At 38.6% G+C, this 23,399-nt stretch overlaps 1 protein-coding gene across 6 annotated transcripts in view; it reads right to left on the reverse strand.

The window, feature by feature from the left end:
* The window catches only part of NRDC (nardilysin convertase), a 93,592-nt gene that overhangs the window by 41,783 nt on the left and 28,410 nt on the right, over positions 1-23,399 (reverse strand). For 2 of the 6 annotated variants that reach the window (XM_078331720.1, XM_035251446.2), the window contains exons 2-6: positions 10,374-10,662; positions 7,645-7,778; positions 6,183-6,252; positions 5,888-5,969; positions 4,186-4,339 (exon numbers count right to left, since the gene is read on the reverse strand). In XM_078331720.1, coding sequence (XP_078187846.1) covers positions 4,186-4,339; positions 5,888-5,969; positions 6,183-6,252; positions 7,645-7,778; positions 10,374-10,662 — 729 coding nt within the window. Of the gene's footprint in view, positions 1-4,185; positions 4,340-5,887; positions 5,970-6,182; positions 6,253-7,644; positions 7,779-10,373; positions 10,663-18,544; positions 18,708-23,399 lie in introns of those variants that run through there. The other 4 variants (XM_078331721.1, XM_035251447.3, XM_035251448.2 and 1 more) reach the window with 3 other exon arrangements.

The raw sequence follows: 23,399 nt of genomic DNA on the forward strand, positions 1-23,399 counted from the left end.
GATCCAAGATACTTATAAACAATGTGGCCTGTGTAAGGGAATCAGATTTTGCTAACCTATTAAAAACAGGCACTTAATCCATGTTATATAAGAGCATATTACATATGATATAAAGGCTTTTCATTCCTTGTACATTGTAAAAGTGTAATATTACAGCATTTATTATAGTATTTGCATTCTATAATGTCCTACTTGTGGCATAAATTTATTTGATATTCTTATTAGTTTATCCTATTAATGCAGTGGCTTTCTTCTTATTAATTGGGTAGGTTTCTTTTTAAATAAATGTGTAAGGTGATATTCTTAGATGCTGAAGCAGTCCTTGTACAAAAAGTATTTAAAACAACTCTTTAAAAGAAAACAAACTCCTTAACTATACTGTATACCAAATTTTATTATCTCTGAGACAGCCGGAATGTATTTATATCATACATAGTATTTGCCTATCCTTTTTCCCAAAAAAGAGTTTTTATTTTTCCTTCCTTATATGTGCACATAGCTAAATATAAAGCTTTTCTTCTGCTTAAGATTTCTTCACACATACAAAGACCTGTTTGGATTTTGTAAACCTTAAGAGCTGAGAACTCCAAAGATGCAGTTTTCTTCAGAGTTGCATGATTAAAGTCTTCCCTGAAAGTATTGCTGATCCTCTCTAAATTTATAGGAAAGATTATCTCAGGTGCCATTTGCATTACCTTCATTAATTTCTTCTTTTTTTTTTTGAGACAGGATCTTGCTCTATCACCCAGGCTGGACTGCAGTGGTGCAATCTCAGCTCACTACAACCTCTGTCTCCCAGGTTCAAGCAATTCTCATGGCTCAGCCTTGAGAGTAGCTGGGATTACAGGCCTGCACCACTACACCGAACTAATTTTTGTTATTTTTGGTAGAGACAAGATTTCACCATGTTGGCCAGGCTGGTCTTGAACTCCCGGGCTCAGGTGATCCACACATCTTGGCCTCCCAAAGTGCTGGAATTACAGACACTGTCATTTGTCTACAAATATGTAATGGCCATTGTGCCCAACCTTCCTGATTGATGTCTTTTATCTCTGTTATTTGGCATAGGTACAAGTACATAAATTCTGAATATAAAATAGCTATTTTGTGGGCATATACTCAAGTACATGATTCGAGCTATTAAATAGTTTATTGAATACATACACACAGCCATGTTATAGATTAATAAAATCTGTCATTTTGTATCCTAATGTTATAAAAAACATTGTGTTAATTTTAATAGAATTTTGGCATTTCTTTAGTGTAAAAGTTAATTTTGGGAGTTCGGAACACCTATTTATTCCATTGAAAATAGTGGCATGCTGGGTGCAGTGGCTCATGCCTCTAATCCCAACACTTTGGGAGGCCTAGGTAGATGGATCACCTGTGGTCAGGAGTCTCACTCTGTCACTCAGGCTGGAGTGCTGTGGTGCCATCTCAGCTCACTGCAACTTCCGTCTGCTGGGTTCAAGTGATTCTCCTGTCTCAGCCTCCTAAGTAGCTGGGATTGCATATGTGTGCCACCATACCTGGCTAATTTTTGTGTTTCCTTTTTTTTTTGAGACAGAGTGTCCCTCTTATTGACCAGGCTGGAGTAAAATGTTAACTGCAGCCTCAGCTCACTGCAACCTCCGCCTCCCAGATTCAAGCGATTCTTCTGCCTCAGCCTCCCAAGTAGCTGCAATTACAGGCATGCGCCACCACACCCAGCTAATTTTGTATTTTTAGTAGAGATGAAGTTTCTCCATGTTGGTCAGGCTGGTCTCGAACTCCTGACCTCAGGTGATCTGCTGGTCTCGGCCTCCCAAAATGCTGGGATTACTGGCATCAGCCACCCCACCTGGCCTAAGTTTTGTATTTTTAGTAGAGCGGTTTCAACATGTTTGCCAGACTGGTCTCAAAACTCCTAGCCTCAAGTTATCTGCCCACCTCAGCCCCCACAAGGTGCTGGGATTGCAGGCGTGAGCCACCACACCAGGCAAATTTCTTTTTAAAATATTAGATCTCTGTCATGTTTTAATTTTTTTTCCTTTGGCCATTTATCTTTTGATTTTATGGTAATTTTTGCTATAAAGGAACTCCATTGATGCATTTAACAAATATGAGTACCTACCAAATTCTTGATTTGCAGATATATCAACAAAAAATAGACAAAAATTCCTGTTCTCAAGGAACTTACATTATACCAGATAAATGTGAGGTTTCTTTTATTTCCTGAGACAGCATCTTACTCTATTGCCCACGCTAGAGTGCAGTGGTGCTCTCTCAGCTGACTGCAACCTCCATCTTCCAGGTCCAAGTGATTCTCCTGCCTCAGCCTCCCCAGTAGCTGGGATTGCAGGCACGTGTCACCACACCCGGCTAATTTTCATATTTTTAGTAGAGACAGGTTTTCACCATGTTGATCAGGGTGGTCTCAAACTCCTGACCTTGTGATCTGCCCTCCTCAGCCTGCCAAAGTGCTGGGATTACAGGTGTGAGCCACTGCACCTGGCCACTTTTTTTTTTTTTTTTTTACATTTCAATCTTGCATTTATCTAGCGTTTGGTGTTAACTTTTTTCTACTTTTCTACATTTTTCTAGTATAGACTTTGGTCTGCAACCTTATAATCTCAAGCTTCTACTCTCGTACTGACAGACATTCTGGAAAACAATTTTGCAATGAATAGCAAAAGCCTAAAGAAAAAAAAGTCTTAAAAATATGCCTCTAATCCCAGAACTTTGGGAGGGCGAGGCAGGCAGATCATTGAGGTCAGGAGATCAAGACCATCCCAGCTAACACAGTGAAACCCCATCTCTACTAAAAATACAAAAAATTAGCTGGGCATGGTGGCACCTGCCTGTAGTCCCAGCTACTAGGGAGGCGAGGCAGGAGAATTGACTGAACCCTGGAGGTGGACGTTGCACTGAGCTGAGATCACGCCACTGCACTCCAGCCTGGGCAACAGAGCAAGACTCCGCCTCAAAAAATTATATACATATATATTTGCAAATATACTCAGCAATTTCAGTTCTTAGAACTTAATAATTAAGGATATTCACAGAGATTAGAATAGTCAACACACCATTACAGTATTAGAAAACTGGAAACAATTCAACTGTCCAATCATATGTAACTGGTTAAATACCTTATGGTATTCCTATACAATGTAAATAATATACGATCACTAAAAATCGTGTTTTATAAATTATATATGTTTAAATGATATATCTTGTTTAAAACTAACAATTATAAAAGGGTATGAACAATAAGATCCGTATACATTAAAAAATATAGATAGCACTATACCAAAACATTAATGGTGGTTATCTCTAGATTGTAAAATTAGAGGCAATCTTATCCCTTTTTGCTTCTCTGTTTTTCCATATTTTCTATTAAACAGTGTTTTTTAAATGGCTGAGCAAAGTGGTTCACATCTATGATCTCAGCACTTTGAAAGGCTGAGGCAGGAGGATCACTTGAAACCACCCTGGGCAATACAGTGAGACCCTCAATTCTACAAAAAATTAAAAATTAGCTAGGGGTGGTAGCACATTCAGGCTGGGAGACTTCGGTTGCACTGAGCCACACATTCATGCAATTGATGGCCAATCGCACCAATGCCCTCCAGCCTGGGCAACAGGGCAAGACCTTATCTCTTAAAAAAATTTGTAATAATGAGTCAATAGAGAATACATTATTAATAAAACCCAAAAAGTTTTGAGTTTTATTTTAATCTGTAATACAAAGACTATGCATTACAGAACAAGAGTCAAAGTGTATCTAATAGTTTAACAGCTCTTTTTTCCAAATAAAGTTTTGTTTGTTTGAGACAGGGTCTCACTCTGTCACCCAGTCTGGAGTACAGTGGTGTGACTGTAGCTCACTATAGCCTCGAATTCCTGGACCCAAGTAATCCTTCCACCTCAGCCTCCTGTGTAGCAACGACTACAGGTATGCACCATCATGCTTGGCTAATTTTTTATTTACTTATTTTTATAGAGAGAGGGTCTCACTATTTTGCCCAGGCTGGTCTCAAACTCCTGGCTTTAAGCAATCCTTCTACTGCAGCCTCCCAAAGTACTGCAGTTACAGGCATGAGTCACCATGCCTGGTCCAAGTAAAGTATTGTGACAATTTACTCTATTTACATTTTCGAAGTGTCATTAGATCTTTAAAATTAAAATAAATTTGGAGTTAATTACCTGTCCAGGGCTTCCTTGAAGTACTTCCTCTGGACATCAAACTGAAAGACTGTGCGTTCACAATCAGTTGAGGCATTATCACTACCCCCATGCTTCTTCAGGAAGGCATCAAACCCATTCTCATCTGGATATTTCAAACTACCCATGAATACCACTAAATGGAAAGAACACAAAGATATGGACAATGTATTTATCATATATGTACTTACATGCATTGAAAACCTGAAAGATTTGGCTGTGAATCGAGTAAAAAAAAAAAAAAGAAAAACTCAAAGAAAATAAACCAACACATTAAATGCTTATGTCTGAATTTTTTTTCCCTTTGAGACAGAGTCTCTCTCACTCTGTTGCCTAGGCTGGATCTTGGCTCACTGCAATCTCTGCCTCGTGGGTTCAAGTGATTCTCACGCCTCAGCCTCCCAAGTAGCTGGAATTACAGGTGCATGCCACCATGCCTGGCTAATTTTGTATTTTTAGTAGAGATGGGGTTTCACAATGTTGGCCAGGCTAGTCTCCAACTCCTGACCTCAAGTGATCCACCCATCTTGGCCTCCCAAAGGGCTAGGGCATGAGCCACCACACCCGAACCTAAATAATACTTTCTTCATTACATTTGTTTTTGTAACTTTCTGTAATGCTAATGTTACTTTTAAGACAAACATATAATTTATAAAGAAATTAAAAAGAGACTTAAATTTAAATAGATTAAAATATTTTATTAAATAGATTAGAATTCAAAGAAATTCACATAAATGCAGATTAACTGCTACAGCTTTTACAATTTAATCTCTTAAATTTAAAGAGATTAAAATTTAAGTACAAACATATATGCAGATTAATTGCTACTGTAAAACTTAAAGTAAGAAGTATACTCTCAAAAACTTTAGATAGAAAACCAGACCATTAAAAAATGAGTAATTCAGAAAAATAAATATTTATAACTGTGTAACATCCCCATAGGTTTTATTTAGGCACATTCCAAATTAAATGGAAAATTTCTATTGTTCTGTTTTTAATGCCTTTTGAATTTCCAGTTTTTTGGTTTTGTTTTTTGAGGCAGAGTCTCACTCTATCACCCAGGCTGGATGATAAAGTGGCAAAACCTTGGCCCACTGCAACCTCCACCGCCGAGGTTCAAGCGATTCTCTTGCCTCAGACTCCCGAGTAGGTGGGACTACAGGTGGCCTCCACCATACCCAATTAATTTTTGTATTTTTAGTAGAAATGGAGTTTCACCATGTTAGCCACGCTGGTCTCAAACTCCTGACTTGAAGTGATCCACCTGTCTCAGCCTCCCAAAGTTTGGGTATGATGGCATGAGCCACCTCACCCAGATAATTCCCATATTTCTAATGCTGGGGGCCTTGCTAACCCTGGAAGGGACTGCCTTCCCCAGGGGTAGCCAATTCCTAGAAAATGGCAATCATCTCCTGATCTGTTGGCCTTATCTCAGCTCAATAATAGCAACATCTACAATTTTAAAGTTTTCTATGTGGTTTCATTCTAATTCTCAAACTAAGTACACCCAGATTAAAATTAAAAGTTTCACCCATGACATTCATAAATCAAGCATTTTTTTCTTAGCCGTTTCTCTTGCTAAATATATCATACTTCTCTCAAATCAATTACTGATCTTTGATATCAATTCACATATGTTTGGAGGAAAAAATAAAACAGGGAATGATATTTTACAAATTCTTACTGTGCTCCAAAAAGTGTGCAAGCCCCGGCAGGTCATCTGGATCAGCGAAACTCCCAACTCCAACACAAAGAGCCGCTGCAGACTGGAGTAATTAGAACACATACAAATAGTTGAGTCAACCCTAAAGGAATAATATTCGCAGATTGGAGTAATAAGAATACATACAAATAGTTGAGTCAACCCTAAAGGAATAATATTCGCATCTTAACGATTCATTTGAAGATGGATGTTTTCCAATAGGAGATAACAAAATTCTTTCCCTGAGAATCAGGAGGAGCAGCAAAGTGAAACTCACCAGAACTGTGTCAGTTTCACCCTGCTGCTCCTCCACATGCCATCCTGCCAAATGCTGAACAGGTGCAGACCTAAGGAAAAAAGCAGAAACAGACAGAAAAAAAGGGAAGAGGGACTGGACAGCCCTCCCAAATATCATTTCATTTCACCATTTCAGAATTCTGAACCAAGTTTTTTTCCCTGAATTATTAGATTTTGAAATCTGTAACAGTAACATATCTAGGTAGGTATTTCTAAAGATCTCTAAACAATTAAAAGCTTTATGTTGAGTGACTCAGTTACTAGATGTGAAACCTCTCAACATGTAACTTAGAAAATTTTATTAAAATAGAGTAAGAACATTTTAGGAAAACATCTAACAAAAATAGTAAGTGATAAAAAAGATAAAATCGGTAGCTATTAAAAAGTATAACTAAATTTTAAAGAGGCTTTTTAGTTCTTCCCTTCTAATTGAAGATACATAGCATACATTACTTATCAGTATATATTCTCCCAATACTTTGGGAAAATCAGTTTTTAACAAAATTGATGGCCAAGAGTTACACCAAACTGCACTTAAAATGACTGGGGCATAATTTTTTTTTTTTTTTTTTTTTTTAAGACCGGGTCTAGCTATGAGGCCCAGGCTGGTCTCAAACTCCTGGACTCAAACAATCCTCCCACCTCAGCCCCTCGAAGTGCTGGGATTAAGGTGTGAGCCACTGCACCCGGACTGTTGGGGCATAATTATAGTAAGTTAAGAAACAAAGTAAGCAGTGGCTCAAGCCTGTAATCCCAACACTTTGGGAGGCCGAGGCGGGTGGTTCACAAGGTCAAAAGATCGAGACCATCCTGGTCAACATGGTGAAACCCCGTCTCTACTAAAAATACAAAAAATTAGCTGGGCATGGTGGCGCATGCCTGTAATCCCAGCTACTCAGGAGGCTGAGGCAGGAGAACTGCCTGAATCCAGGAGGCGGAGGTTGCGGTGAGCCGAGATCATGCCATTGCACTCCAGCCTGGGTAACAAGAGCGAAACTCCATCTCAAAAAGAAAAAACAAAGTAAGGCGGAAAAAATGGTCAATTTGAATCCTTGAAGGCAGAAAGGTGAATTATTAACTTTCCCAAATTCATTTGTTTTCTTCAAACTTTGCAAATGTCAATTTTACAGGGCTAACATATTTGGTGAAACAGATTATTCTGATAAAGTTACCCTCTTAAAAAAAGAGCTTTTCAAAAAATAGCATGTACCTGGCATAAAGTCTAGCCATGTGTCATAAAATGAAAGTGTGTTTTCGGAAGAACCAAACAGCCTCACTTGATACTGTAAACCCCATTTTGAAGACTTCGGCACATAAAGTCAGTTAAAACATGGGGGAATATCCAGTTCTTCAAACCACAATCTAACCTGTTCTGTGATGTTTTAATAGGTGCTTAAAACCACAATCTAACCTGTTCTGTGATGTTTTAATAGGTGCCTAACCTGCTTTCAGCTCCAACTACCCCATAAAGATTTCTTGTCTCGACCAGCAGGGTTGAAGACATTTTTGAGTAAGTTGACTTAAACCACAGTCTATCAGTCAGCTTTGACCACAGCAAAAACAGGCTCTGCGATTGCTAGAAAAGAAATTCATACTTGAGAATTTTCTACCTAAAAAATTCATACCTGAGAAATTCATACTTGAGAATTGAATTAAGAAAGCCCTGAACAAATCTTAATTCAGTGTATATCATACTTAAATTTCAATCTTGTTAATTTATCAAACTTTTAAAATCAAGAACAACTTCCTTTGGGAGGAGGAAAATGGAGAGGGATAAAAAAGATGCCTCAGAAAAGTAAACTTCTTAATTAGGTAAATATTCTCCAAAAAACTATCAAATACTTTACTTCCCACTTCCTTTATTAATTCTCATATTTACCTTAAACAAGGTTCATATTTTTCAAATAAAAATTAGATCATAAAACCACTTCAAAGCCCTATACCACTCTTAAGCCATCTTTACCAAAAATAATCTACTTTATTTCCTTTTTTCAGAAAGTTATTCAGTGAATATAAACATCTACCACTTATGATCATAGGATCTTTCCTTTCACTAAACCCATTGCTTTTGAATCAAAACAATCTGATCTTGTCCTCAAACTACTTAGGTTCCACTGTCCCAGTAGGATAATCCATAAAATTAGCTGTCAATATCTTATAAGGATTATATCACACTGAGTTCTCAGAAAAGAAAGGTAGCATCTAAGCCATTTAAAAAATGATCACTAGACTCTGACCCTGCTGCTAGAAAAGATAAACTTAGAATTTGATCTACCTCAGCAAAATAAAAAGGGGTACCAAAAAAGCTGAACATATATCTTCATTTGTCAAAGGTGTTCACAATTGCTGTATAAATGTTAAGTATTTTATAATGTCTTGACATTAAAAATGGCTGTCAAAACAATTTTTAATAGTTGTAAAATGCTTTGTCAATTATTAGGAAATATAAAGAAATCAGATCATGGGAAAAGCTACTTATAGATAGATGGAAAGATATAGAAAAAATGCATACATGAGAAGCATTCAATTAAGAAGTTGTAACATGGTCAGGCTTAGAGCTAAAATGGGCCTTAGAATTTATATTCTTGTTTTAAAATTGAGGGGGAAAAAAAAGAAAATGAAAACACCTAAAATCATGTAGAAAGACAGGAACAGAGCCAGAATTAGAACCCAGGTTTCCTGACTGTCAGTGTTCTTTTCATTTTGTGACTTATATAATTTCTTCCTTTTTATTACTGCTCTATTTGGAATTATGAGATCTATTTAAAAGTAAATCTATCAATTTCCAATCTGTTCATAGAGACCTTAGCATACAGACTATATATAGACTATCAAGTGACATATATATACCTTATTCCCCCATCTCTAAAGCTTTCCAAGTTAAAACTATTTAATATTTGGCCTATCATGCTACCCAAAAACAGGATCACTAATAATCTTACTAAACAGCAAAAAGCTTCTTAAAAATATGACTCAATCCAACAACTGAGGAAAATAACTGGTACAATCTTTCTTTTGAAAAAAATAATTTTTTCCAAGAAGAATGACTTTTTTTTTTTTTTAAGAATGACTATTAAATCATACCTACTACTTACATCTCAAATCTTCACATCTTTAAGGGTGACCACTTTTTTTTCTCTTTTAAGACAAAATCTCACTCTGTCAGCTGGGGTGGAATGCAGTAGTACAATCACAGCTCACTGCAACCTTGACCTCCCCAGGCTCAGGTGATCCTCCCATCTCAGCCTCTCAAGTAGTTGGGAACACAGGCATGTGCCACCACACCCAACTAATTTTTTTTTTTAATGTTTTACAGAGACAGGGTTTCACCATGTTGTCTCAGAACTCCAGGACTCAAATGATCTGCCCATCTTGGCCTCTTTGTATGTAAACTGTATCATCCTGAATATATTATCAATATTCAAGAAACTAGCTTTTACCAACTTTTGCAGGTCAATTCCACCATAAGCATTCTAAAAATTATCCTCTGGGTATTCCTTACTACAAAATTGGAGGTATTCTTCAAAAGATATTAAGAAATTCTCCCTATCAAGCCCTGTTTATCTACTCACTGACTTGTTATATATCAAATAAGCTCAACTGCCCTGTTTCTATTTCAACTCTTCCAAAGTACTCATTTAACCAGACCTTTGCTTTCTCATAAAAAGAGCTAAACCAAACCCAATTATCTATATAGAAACTACCCATACAATAACTGTCAGAGCTCTAGGCCCATGTAAAGATTTCACACTAGCCCCATTATTTTCTTCTTTTTCCAGTCTTACCAAGGATAACATACTCCTATTTCTCTAATCCAGGCTAAGAATTTTGCAGATCCTCATCAACCAGTATTTGTTTTTAAAACATAAAATGTATACAACTACACATAAATTCAAATACCTCTGAGTGCTGATTACCTCTGAGACATATGGCTATGGGAGATTTTTATAATTTTGTTTTCTTTATGTTCCATTAGTTTCTATAATGAGCATTTATTACTTTTATAATCAGAGCAAAATGTTTTCAAAATGTAATCATGATACAGAATAGACTTTTACTGAAGACCGAAAGATAAATATATACTTCCTTTTTGCCATTAAGAAATAAAGCTCGAGTTTAGAAGTTGTCCCAAAGAATTCCCAAATTAGAAGAAAACAGACATGACTCACACCTGTTTTTCAGTAGTTTTTTTTCTAGCTTCTGCCCTCTCTTCTAATTCTTCCAATTCATTATTCTCAGTATCAATATCATCATCATGTTCATCATCAAACTCATCTTCATCATCAAAACCCTCTTCATCATCTTGTGTTTCAGCTCCAGAATCTTCGTCATCATCTTCTTCTTCCTCCACCTCCTCTTCTTCTTCATCATCATCATCAGTTGTATTTCCTGTTTTACCCTCTATATTACTTAGGTCTGAAATCAAAAGTGCCTGCAAGCCATTCTGTAATTTGATGTATCTGGAAAAAAAAAAAAATAATCATCACACATTTTGATTCAGGTTGTGTGTGTGTGTGTGTGTGTGTGTTTTCAGAGTTTCACTCTTGTTGCCTAGGCTGGAGTGCAATGGCACGATCTTGGCTCACGGCAACCTCCACCTCCCAGGTTCAAGCAATTCTCCTGCCTCAGCATCCCAAGTAGCTGGTATTACATACATGTGCCACCATTCTCGGCTAATTTTGGATTTTTAGTAGAGATGGGGCTTCCTCATGTTGATCAATCTGGTCTCGGAACCCCCGATCTCAGGTTATCTGCCCTCCTAGGCCTCCCAGAGTGCTGGGATTATAGGTGTGAGCCACTATACCTGGCCTATTCAGCTGTTCTTTACACCCATACAAGTAATCAGCTTAGAATAAAAAAAAAAAAAAAATCCAAGTACACACACACACACACACACACACACACACACAAAAACACTATCTGTAAACTAATAAAATTGGTTGCTCTGGAGAAGGAATCCCAAAAGTTAATCAGTTTTTGAACAGCTGGAGGGAAATGAAGGTAAGAATACTTCATAATATACCGTTTGTATTTTTAAATTTTGAACTATATAAATATATTTACCTATTAAAAAACCATATTTTAGTAAAGACATTATACAACCCACCACTAGGTCTCCCCTATTTCTCAGTTTGTAAGTAAATATTCTATCATACCAGAAGACTTAGCCTAAGAGAAATGCATCCCTCAATAGACAGAACAGTCATGTCAGCCTAAGCATTAATATTAAAGCAAAATCACATAAAATTAAACTGTTGATTTCCTTTTCTATAAAATATTTGACATATCCATCTTCAAAGCTGCTAAACTGAAAAATGGTTACATCTCTATGAAAATGAAATCCCGCCCCCAGACTGGTAGCCCCACAGGAATATTGAGATGGAGTTAGCTATACTTCCCAGGCTAGTCTCAAACTCTTGGGCTCAAGCAATCCACCTCAGCCTCCTAAGTGGCTGGCATTACAGGCATGTGCCACGATGTCAGCCTCCTCATTCTTTGTTTGTTTATTTTGTGTGTGTCTTTTTTTTGATACGAAGTCCCTCTCTGTTGCCCAGAGTGGAGTGCAGGGGTGCAGTCTCAGCTCACTGAAACCTCTACCTCTCAGGTTCAAGTGATTCTCCTGCCTCAGCCTCCCGAGTAGCTTGGACTACAGGTGCCCACCACCATATCCAGCTAATTTTTGTATTTTTAGTAGAGACGGGGTTTGACCATATTGTCCAGGCTGGTCTCAAACTTCTGACCTCAAATGATCCACCCACCTCGGCCTCCCAAAGTGCTGGAAATACAGGCCTAAGTCACCTTGCCCAGCCCAGGCTCCTGATTCTTATCTGCAAAACCACTGTGCCAGTTTGATGACTAGGTGTCTATTACAGACTGCTCCCATTTACACTAATTTTTTCCTTTTTTTTTTTTTTTTTTTTTGAGACAAGTTCTCACTGTTGTGTAGGCTAGAGTGCAGTGGCATCATCTCAGCTCATTGCAGCCTCAACCTCCTGGGCTCAGGCAATCCTCCCACCTCAGTCTCTGGAGTAGCTGGGACCAGAGGCACATGCCACCATCCCAGGCTAATTTTTGTATCTTTTTAAGAGACAGGGTTTGCCAAGTTACCCAAGCTGGTCTTGAACTCCTGGGCTCAAGCAATCCACCCACCTCAGCCCCGCAAAGTGCTGGGACTACAGGCATGAGCCACCACATCCAGCCCCATTTATACTAATTTTTTCATTTATTTCAATAGGCATTTATTTAGCACCCTTTATATATCAGATACCATGCTGCATTAAGGATAAAAAGAGTAAAAACCAAATTCCTCATCATCAGGCATTCACTATCTAATAATGAGATAAACCAGTATAATACAGAATGACAGATAAATACGGAATGTAAGATAGAAGAAAGCAGTCAGGGAAGTCGTCTAAGACAAGGTACACTTAAGCAGATCCTTGATGATGATAAAAAGCAAAAACTAAGAATAATATTCAAAGAAAGACAAGGAAGGGAACCTCTAGCCTAAGACCGAAAACTGGGATTTATCTGTTTTTCAAATAAAATAATCATAATTTAGAGCTCAGAAGTTCGAGACCAGCCTGGGCAAGGTAGCAAAACCTCGTTTCTACAAAAAATACAAAAAAAATAGCCATTAATATCAAAAGTACATGAATGCAAGGCCAGAGTCTGGGCTACTGTGTCAAAGTAACAGTTTTCTTGGAGCACTGATCTGCTCTTTAATAAAAATTATATACAGTTTATAAATAAAAGACTTATCTTTTACGATCAAAACTGAAATTGGAATTCTTCATAAGGTTTTATTAAAATTAGCCTTTGCATTAATAATACACTAACGCAATGATAAAATTTAGTTTTCTTTTTTGAATGAGATTTTCCTATAATATTAGTAGGAGGTAATAAAAGATTTGTTTACCTTTTTAGTAAACTCCAAAAAAATTAAAAGGGGAGAGAGAAAAACAGATTCAGTTGGCCTTATGCTGTCTTTATCAGGTCTTACGATTGTTTGGAAAAGTGAGCTTCTTCTCTATCAAACAATAAAGGGTTTTACTTTTTGAAATCTTTGAATTATCAGTTTGGCTAATGAATGACTTACCAAAGAAATTCCTTGTGAGCCCCTAAATCTTTCAAATACATATCCCCCTATAAACTAGACCTAAAACAGAGTTCTATTAAACCTCATACTGACAATGTCAATTATCAATTGACATTTCTTACATCTAGCTGTATCTTCACAGGTACAGAACAAGACTAGAAATCATCCAACTGCCTACCCTGAGACAACTTCATAACTGATTTTTTCCTCTATTCCCTTCTCTTTTCATGTTTATTTTACATAAAATATAGATTTACTGAGCACTAATTAGAGCCTCACAAGATTGTAACCATGTGCCACTTGCCTTACTGTCTAGCCTCCCTTCCTTATTTTCCCTTTTTGCTTACTCTTTCCCCTTTAAATATTGAGTTCCCAAAACCCTCTTTGGAAAAGCACAGGTCATACATGCTGCTGTGACTTGTGTTCTGCCAGGGTGCATCCTCAAATTTTGGCTAAATAAACCTTTATCAATTGAAACTCTTGTCTCAGTCTTTTTTGTTGTTGTTGTTAATACTCCAATATTTGGAAACTATGTTTGAGTAGTCTTAATATATAGCAATATACTTATTTGCATAAATTCAGTAAGAATCGATTTTCTCTTATAAGAAGACACAATTAGAGACACTGGTTATTTTACCAGGGGTTTGACTGAAATGGCATATTTTAAGACATAACTAGACTGCATAGAGGAACTGAGGTTGACTTTATAGAGCCAATAACAAGCCCCTATGTTCCTGACCTTGCTCTAAGTAAGAAGCACTTTTTCATTTCTTTTTACTTTTTTTTTTTGAGACAAGGTCTCACTCTGCTGCCTAGGCTGGAGTGCAGTGGTACAATTCAGCTCACTGCATCCTTAATCTCCTGGGCTCAAGCAATCCTCCCATCTTAGCCTCCCAAGTAGCCTGTGGTCATGTGCCACCCTGCTCAGCTAATTAAAAAAAATTTTTTAGAGAAAGGGTCTCACTACATTTCCCAGCTGTTCAACTCCTGGGCTCAAGCGATTCTCCCACCTCAGCCTCCCACAGTGCTGTGACTAGCATGTGCCTAAGTATGTAACTTTCTGACAGACCCAGGAACCTCAAGACATTTGGGGCATCATAAAGAGAATTCACCCAATTCATAAAGATATCTACAGGCACAGACAAATTGGTTTGGTTCACGAGGCTTTTAAAAGTCTAATCTGAGATTTCTTATAAAAAACATTCCAGCCAGGCCAATTTAAAAGGAGCCTTTATAGCAAGTAACTATTCTTGCTGTGCTTTATGCAAATAATTAGGCGAAGTATAATAAGACTCAGACTTGTTTAACAGATAAACTGGTCCTATTATAAGTTGTCTTTGGTTGAAATGGGAGACTGGATAAAGAAAAATTATGTTTCAGAAGGAAACTAGAGTATACCAGTTATTAGATGCTAGCCTTGTCCATTGCTCATGAGCTTTTATTTGAACTAAATCCTGAATTCCTTCCTGGCTACAAGTCTTCAAACTAACGTTTCTTCTATTTTTCTCACTTGAACTCATTAAAATTGCTACTACCTCTTTCCTGAGTCCCTGTAAATTGGCTTACAGAAGGAAACATCAGATTGCCACTGGCTTTTTCCGATGCTTTGAGTCTAATATCGGGACACCTCAAGTGACTGCTCTCCAGACTCTAAGAAAACTGGTTTAAGATAAACTTCACCCTGGATGGAACCATATGAGGTACTACTGATGACTCATTCCTAAAATTGGCAAGAGCCAAACCATAGATCCACCATTCCCAGGTTAAGCGGGTTCCCCATGAGTCTTCTGACCCTAGCTCTGAGAACACAACAAAAAAAGGAACTGCACCATAAAGAACATTACAGTCCTAACCATCCAAACCTGGAAAGGTGGCAAACTCCTAAGAATGACAGATCTCAAGTTGCTATTCAGAAGACATACTGCTAAAGATAAGTAATCAGAAATACTAAAATACTTACACTATTATTTGTCATCGCTTTTTTTTTTAGATGGAGTCTCACTCTGCAGCCCAGCCTGGAGTATAGTGGCGTGAACTTGGATCACTACCACCTCCTCCTCCCAAGTTAAAGCGATTCTCCTGCTTCAGCCTCCCTAGTAGCTGGGATTACAGGCATGCAGCACCACCAGACTGGGCTAATTTTTGTATTTTTAGTAGAGATGGGGTTTCACCATGTTACATTGGCCAGGCTGGTCTCAAACTCCTGACTTCAGGTGATCCACCCACCCCTGCCTCCTAAAATGCTGGGGTTACAGGGATGACGCACTACACCTGGCCACTTTTCTTATTTTCTCTGTCCACTACTGGCTAAGCAAATTCTGTGTGCTGACCTGGGGTCTTAATTACTTCAGGTGATCACACTGAACTATAAACATAATTAATTGCCTTTTTATTATGATTCCTTGTGGATTTTCATCCTCCCAAATTAAAAGAGCAATTTTATAATTAGAATCTCTCAGAATGACAAAGACAGGTAACCTATAGATGCATAATCTGACCCAGTTAATAGAACAATAATACTCCAGTTCCTTCAATTGTCATATTCTGAGGGCCCCTTCCAGAATATTATATAAAAGAATTCCTTATTTTTGAAGTTCCTTCACTTGAAGCTATCTCAAACAAATTTGCCAGAAATAATGAGACCCTGCCTCTATTTAAAAGGCTTACAGCTGGGCACGGAATAATCCCAGCATTTTGGGAGGCCAAGGCAGGCGGATCAAAAGGTCAAAAAATCGAGACCATCCTGGCCAACATGGTGAAACCTCGTCTCTATTAAAATACAAAAATTAGCTGGGCATGGTCCCAGCTACTTGGGAGGAGGAGGCAGAATTGCTTGAACCCAGGAGGCAAGATGCAGTGAGCCGAGATCACATCACTGCCTGGTGCCTGGCAACATAGCGAGACTCTGTCTCAAAAAAGACAAAAAGGCTTAATTTTGCCTCTTGAAAGGAGCAAGGGCCCTACTCCCTCCTTAGAAGCCTGCTCTTTAAACGTGTCAGAAGTCTCAGATCTTAGTTCCGAGTAAATTAACTCAAGTAAACAAGGCCAGGTGTGGTTGCTCACACCTGTAATCCCAGCACTTTGGGAGGCTGAGGCGGGCAAATCACCTAAGGTTGGGAGTTGGAGACCAGCCTGACCAACATGGAGAAACCCTACCTCTACTAAAAAAATACAAAAAACGTAGGCAATGGTGGTGCATGCAGGTAATACCAGCTACTTGGGAGGCTGAGGCAGGAGAATCGCTTGAACCTGGGAGGCAGAGGTTGCAGTGAGCCAAGATCACACCATTGCACTCCAGCCTGGGCAACAAGAGCGAAACTCAGTCTCAAAAAAAAGGAAATAAGTCCAATACAAATATATTCTTGCCCAGGTACTAAAAAAATGGAGCTATTTCTTTGGATGGACTGTTGTCTTGGTGAGGAGTGGCATCCTATGAGCACATGATTAGAAATCTCTCCCTTTAAGAATTCTTGCTAAGGAAACTTCAGCAGCAATAGCTGCCTAGCAGAAAAGAATTCATTCACTGGCTCAGGTGTCTTAGATAATAGGATAGTGCCAGATTACATCTTAGCCAAGTAAGGAGGTGTGTGTATGGTTGCAAATACCACATGCTGTACTTATATAAATGAATCTGCTAAGGTAGAAACTCATCTAAGATAAATTAGAAAACAAGTCACTTAATTACAACAGGTATCCCTGACTTTCCCTAAGGACTGATTTTCTTCCTTATTTTCTTGGATTCCTCATGGAATACAATTCATGTGTTCTGGGTTGCTAAAGTTACGCATATCAATCTTGCTAATTTTTCTTATGCTTTATATCATAACCAAATGTGTGTTAAAATGTAATAAAGCAGTGACTAATACAAATAATGACAGCTCAGCACCATGGTGCCATGCCTGGGACTCATGGATACCTTGAATTCTGTGCTAGAAACTTAACTGTCCTCATATCCTAGACCCCAATCTTTGTCCCAATTCAACAGGAAGTAGAGCAGTCAGCACCCCAGTACCCCACAGGATTGAGGAGTGACAAAAAACGGAGAATCGATATGAACCAGCGACCTCAAGCATAGAAATAAAGAAAAATCTTGAGTTATTTCAAGGGGAACTTCAGGCATCTAGCTAACCCTGAAAAATAAATGTGCAACTGGATAAACAAGCAGGTAATAGTAACAATAGCCAAGCTGGCCCAGCATGGTGGCTGACACCTGTAATCCCAACTCTTTGAGAGGCCAAGGAGGGAGGATCACTTGAGGATGGGGGGGTCAAGACCATTCTGGGCAACAGAGCAAGACCCCATTTCTAATAACAACAAAAATAGCCAAGGGTTAGTCACAAGAATGTTTGCTTCCCTATAGAAACTAAAAATAACATCTTAACATGTCTCCAGTTGTTTTTCAGAAACCTGAGCCCCCACCAAAAGGATCTGCCAGCACAGAAACCTCAGATATAGAAGAATTGGGGACTGAACTCTGACTAACCTTCTTTGTTCTAAATTTCTTTCAGAGGGGCCTTGAGAAGGTTATACCCATGAGCCAGAGCTAACATTCTTTTCTGCTAATCTCAAATTTTTAGACAAAGCTTTGCATCCTGAACCAACTGCAAATCACAATCTTCTATCCCTATGACCTATACACCACTTCTAAGATATCCCACCCTTTTAGGCCAAAATCAATGTGTAACCCTCCATGTGTGGTTTACGATTTTGCCTGTGTAAGGTCTGACCATGCCGTGGATGGCATGGCGACCCCCGTGAACCACACGTACACCTCTGGAGGGCCTTCCAGAATTAGAAAACCTAAAGTAGCTGGAAGGTAATGAAAAGAGGAAAAAATGATCAACCCCTGCACCTACTTAACTTTCAGACATTCTCTTTTGTTTCTTATTCAGGTCTCAGTTGACAAGGCCATTGGACTTTGTAAACGACATCCTGCAACCCCCTCCCAGCTTGGCCAACCTCATGACTCCACACCCTAGGACCCCCTCCCAGCTTGCAAAAAACCACCCTAAACTGTAACTCGTAACTTTCCACGGCCTTCCCCACAACTTATAAAACCAACTCCTATCCCACTGCCCTTGCTGACTTCATTTTCGGCCTCAGCCCATTGGCACCCAAATAAATAAACAGACTTGTTGCTCACACAAAGCCTGTTTGGGGGGTCTCTTCATTCAGAGCTCATGTTTTAACAGCCTGTAACTTCTGATATCCTGAAATTTAGCCCTGCCTTTAAAAATCCTTACCTGTAAACCATCGGGGAGGTCAGGATTTAAGCTTTAGCTACCTGGTCCTCCTCGTGTAGCGTCCTGCAAATAAATGCCTTTCTTTCTACTGCTGCAAAACCTCGGTGTGGTTATATCCTTATTGTGCCAGGCGAGCAGACCCAAGTTCAGTTCTATAACAGAGCTAAAAGGAAAGAATGTTTTTAATTTAAGAAAAAAACACTGGTATAATATTTGGGTGAAGAAAATTTGTGCCAAACAAGATAAAAAAAATCCAGACCCGCCGGGCACGGTGGCTCACGCCTGTAATCCTAGCACTTTGGGAGGCCAAGGTGAGTGGATCACCTGAGGTCAGAAGTTCAAGACCAGCCTGGCCATCAGGGTGAAACCCTATCTTTAAAAAAATAAAATAGAAAAAAAAAAATCCAGACCCTATAAAGAAAAAAAAAAGATTTCACTGTGTACTAATTTTAAGCTTTTATAAAACAAAATATCATAAACAAAACTAAATTGCAAATTGTATTACTGGGACAAAAAAAAAAACCACATGTAAGAGTTCCTTCAAATCATTAAGAGAAAAAAACTCTAATAAAAATTAAGTTTAAAAATATATACTACACAGCCTGGCCGACATGGCAAAACCCCATCTCTACAAAAAAATACAAAAAAAATTAGCTGGGTGTGGTGGCATACACCTGTAATTCCAGCTACTCAGGTGTCTGAGGTTGGAGGATGGCTTGAGCCAGGGAAGCAGAGGTTGCAGTGAGCCAAGATTGCTCCATGGCACTCCACCCTGAGCAACAGGTGGAGATTCTGTCTCAAAAATAAATAAATAAATAATTATATATACTACAAACATTACAAGAATATAAGATGTCAAATAAAATGATGAGCAATCTCACTAGAAATCTAAGATAATCAAATTAAAATAATAAACTATTTTTCATCCAACAAATTAACAAAAAAATTAAAACCACTGCTATCCAGTGCTGATAAGTGGACAGATTATTCTCACACATTGCTGATGAATCCCAAATGGTATCACATTTTTGTAGGGAAATATAGCCTTTTTTTTTTTTTTTTTTGAGATGGAGTCTCACTCTTGTTGCCCAGGCTTGAGTGCAATGGCACGATCTTGTCTCACCACAACCTCCACCTCTGGGGTTCAAGCGATTCTCCTGCCTCAGCCTCCCGAGTAGCTGGGATTGGATTACAGGTATGTGCCACCATGCCCAGCTAATTTTGTGTTTCTTGTAGAGACGAGGTTTCTCCATGCTCGTCAGTCTAGTCTCCAACTCCTGACCTCAAGTGATCCCACCTCGGCCTCCCAAAGTGCTGGGATTACAGGCGTGAGCCACCATGCTCAGCCACCATTTTCATTTTTAATGTAAACTCTGAATACTTTTAATCCAATAATTTCATTTCTAGGTATTTGTTTTGGAAAAACTCTCAAACCGTTTTTATTTTTCTCTCATACTACTACAATGGTCATCAACGAAAGTCTTCTGTGACCAAATGTGTGCAATTAATTCTTCAATGGACACCAACTGGGTATCCTCCAAATCAGTTCCAATACTACCTGGAAACAGTGTCAGATCCCCAAGATGAGGGCTCAGTTCCTAAGACTGCCCTGCAAACAAACATACCAGTTTCAAGTCCAGACCTCTGGAACTTCTTGACTTACCGGCTTTCAAGTTGAGGTTCCCACGACTCCCTCTTTGGGTTTAATTTGCTGCAGAGCTCACAGAACTTTGGGAAACACTTACTTACATTTACTGGTTTAGTGTAAAGGATATTACAGATGAAGAGATGCACAGGGTGAGGTAGGGGAGAAGGGGCAACGGGCTTCTATGCCCTTCCTGTACTGAGGAAGTTGAGCTATCCAGAAGCACCTGGAACCTAGTCCTCCTGGGTTTTTATAGAAGTTTCAAAATATCAGCATTCCTTCCCCCAGAGATAGGGTGGGACACCCTCTGAGGAGGGTCTCATAACTCTTAATCAGAAAGGCAGGGAAGATTATAGGGTCTTATCTTGGGGCAGATGACATAAGGGCAGGAGGAGAAGGTCAGAAGAGATTCTGTTTCCTAATGCCTGCTCGTAAGCCCGACACACCCAACATTATAACAAAAAGACTTGAACAAGGGCTATGGGAGTTACAAGCCAAGAACCATGGATAAAAACAGATATATGTATATAACATCTGTTAAATTAAGTTTAGCCTAAAGCCACTTCCCTATATATTTTAAGTTTAGCCTAAAGGTTTCTCTGTACAGTGAACTGAAACTTAACTAGATGTATAAACAGACCATAACCTACTTTTGTGCCGATTACCAAGTTTCAGCCAATCAAAGGCAGCCACCTCTTCAAACTATGTTCAAATACAACAAACGCTAAACTGTAATAAATTTGGCTGTTTCTGTACCTCACCTCTGTTTTCTGTACATCACTTTCCTTTTTGTGTCCATAAATCTTCCATCATTGGGCTGCACCAGAGCCTCTCTGAACCTATTCTGGTTCCAGGGCTACCCAATTTGTGAATAATTTTTTGCTCAGTTAAACTCTATTAAATTTAATATGTCTAAGATTTTCAATAGATGGCATCCCCAGGAGCAGAGAGTGACCAAGCAAGGTACTTTTTAGACTCATTTTGTCCAGTGCTTTCTGGAAGCAACTGATATCTTGGGTAAGTTCTCTCTGAGATTCTGAAGCTTGACAGATTTGTGTTTGGAACTATGAGTTTGAGCAAACTTCTGATCCAAACTGGGTTTGGAAGTCACAACAGAAACTGGACTGGGTCCATGATTGGATTGCATCTGATAATTAGCTGCATTGGATCCAGTTGGAGGCCCCAGATGTCTAAATGGGTCAGACAGAAACTAGCAGTAAATGATAATACTACAGGAGGTGCAAACTTCAGAAATTTGTAGAGATTCCTGTGTTCTATGTTCTTTTTCTTGTACCTTAGGTAGGGAAAAATCATTAGCTAAACTGAACAAGGGAATCTGAGAGCCAAATCTAAGATTCAGGGGAAATACCGGATCCTTATTATCTGAAGAACACAGTATTCTACCTTCCAGCTAGAAGGTAGAATGTGTAAATATTAGGCCTCAGAAACAGTAACCACTTACAGAAATGGCAAAATCTTAGTAACTTAAAATTACAATGGACTGTCCCTAATGAACATAGCTCTTGAAAATGAGGGCTCCTAAATTAGTCTCCAAGGATGCCTATCAATGTGCAGAAGCTTCTAAAAACATTTCAATATTTTTATTGCTTTATTAAAAGACTTTCATAAAAGGCAAATAAGGCAGGTGTGGTGGCTCATGCTGTAATCTCAGCACTTTGGGAGATCAAAGGAAGATTGCTTGAGTACAGCAGTTTCAGACAAACCTATGCAACACAGTGAGCTCTCCTCTCTACAAAAAATTAAAAATCAGCTGGATGTGGTGGTACACACCTGTCGTTCCAGCTACTTGGGAGGCTGAGGTAGTTCCAGCTACTTGGGAGACTGAAAATCACTTGAGCCCAGGAGGTAAAGGCTGTAAATCAGCTGTCTGATTGTACCAATGTACTCCAGCCTGGGAGACACGGAAGGAGACCCTGTCTTTAAAAAAAAGAAGCCAAATAAAAAGCTTAGGTGTCTAATTGACAAGAAAAATTAAATCTGCTAACCTTTTGCCTTAGATACTATCCTGCCTCAAGCGTAAAAATAAAGATATCCTAGATAAAATGTTTATGAAATGCAGACCAGTGGGTAATGCGGACTCGCTTCTTGTTTAATCTATCCAGTCTTAGTCCAAGCATAAGAATGCTTTCTTTGCCCTATTCCTTAATGGGCTCCATCTACCAGGAACTCAGTAATTTTAGCTAAGAAACACTAGCTAAGTTAAATAAACCTTTAACCTAAGTTAAATAAAATACACCTTTCTGGCATTTAACTGGCTATCCTGAAACTCTTCTGTAAAAGAAATTTACATCTATAAAGGAAATCCCCATTTTCCTGTGTCTGCCTGTGTAGATGAGAAACTTTTACCATAGTTTTAAATTTCTGTAACAAGTCAAACCTTTGTTTAAGGTGCTTTTCTAGACATCCTAACTGAAATTTTACTTACACCATTTTTTCCTTGGTTTAAGCAAATGATGGTACAACATTTAGGCCTAAGTCTTAGGTTGTGCTTTTGATATATAAATATTCTACCTTATTTCACCTAAGAGTTGTCTCATTGGAAATGCAAGTTGCCCAATTAACAACTGCTTAGGGCAATGAAACAGGTAATGGAAGAATGATAGTCTGAATGGGGAAAAGAAAAACTATTTAAAAGCCAGCAAATAAAAATCCTTTATGAAAGTTATATTATCTGCTCCTGTCTTGGTGTCTCTGTGTCTATATGTGTTACATGTATGAAATATTTGGTAAATAAAGGTAGTTTTAAATTGTTAATAAAACAGAAGTGGCTTCAAAATTATCAGTTAAATATAATTCGATACTTGTTGATTTGACTGTTTGTTTTTGGTTTTGAGCTTCTGGAGTCAGGGGTCTGGATGTATGCCTACAGTGAGGCATGAGGACACATTACATTTTCCATGCCTAGGCTACCAGCTGCAAGGCAGAATCAAGCCCAATACATCCCCTTTTCCCCTGGCCTAGCTTTGTCTCCTGGCTATTCTGAGAGGGTTCCATCCTCCAGGCATTGTCTTCCCATTTCTATCTTCTGTCATGAGGTCTACAGCTGGTATGTAAATTCAGGACTCAGGCCCTGCCCCTCATACCCATCCTGGGTGCCATGTGGCTACTTGAGACTCAGGATGACTAGGAAAAACATTAGGGGGAGGATACCTGTGTCATAGTTTCAAAAGTCTTTACAGTAACTTAAAA

Source organism: Callithrix jacchus, chromosome 7, assembly GCF_049354715.1.
Source record: "Callithrix jacchus isolate 240 chromosome 7, calJac240_pri, whole genome shotgun sequence".
Taxonomy (NCBI): domain Eukaryota; kingdom Metazoa; phylum Chordata; class Mammalia; order Primates; family Cebidae; genus Callithrix; species Callithrix jacchus.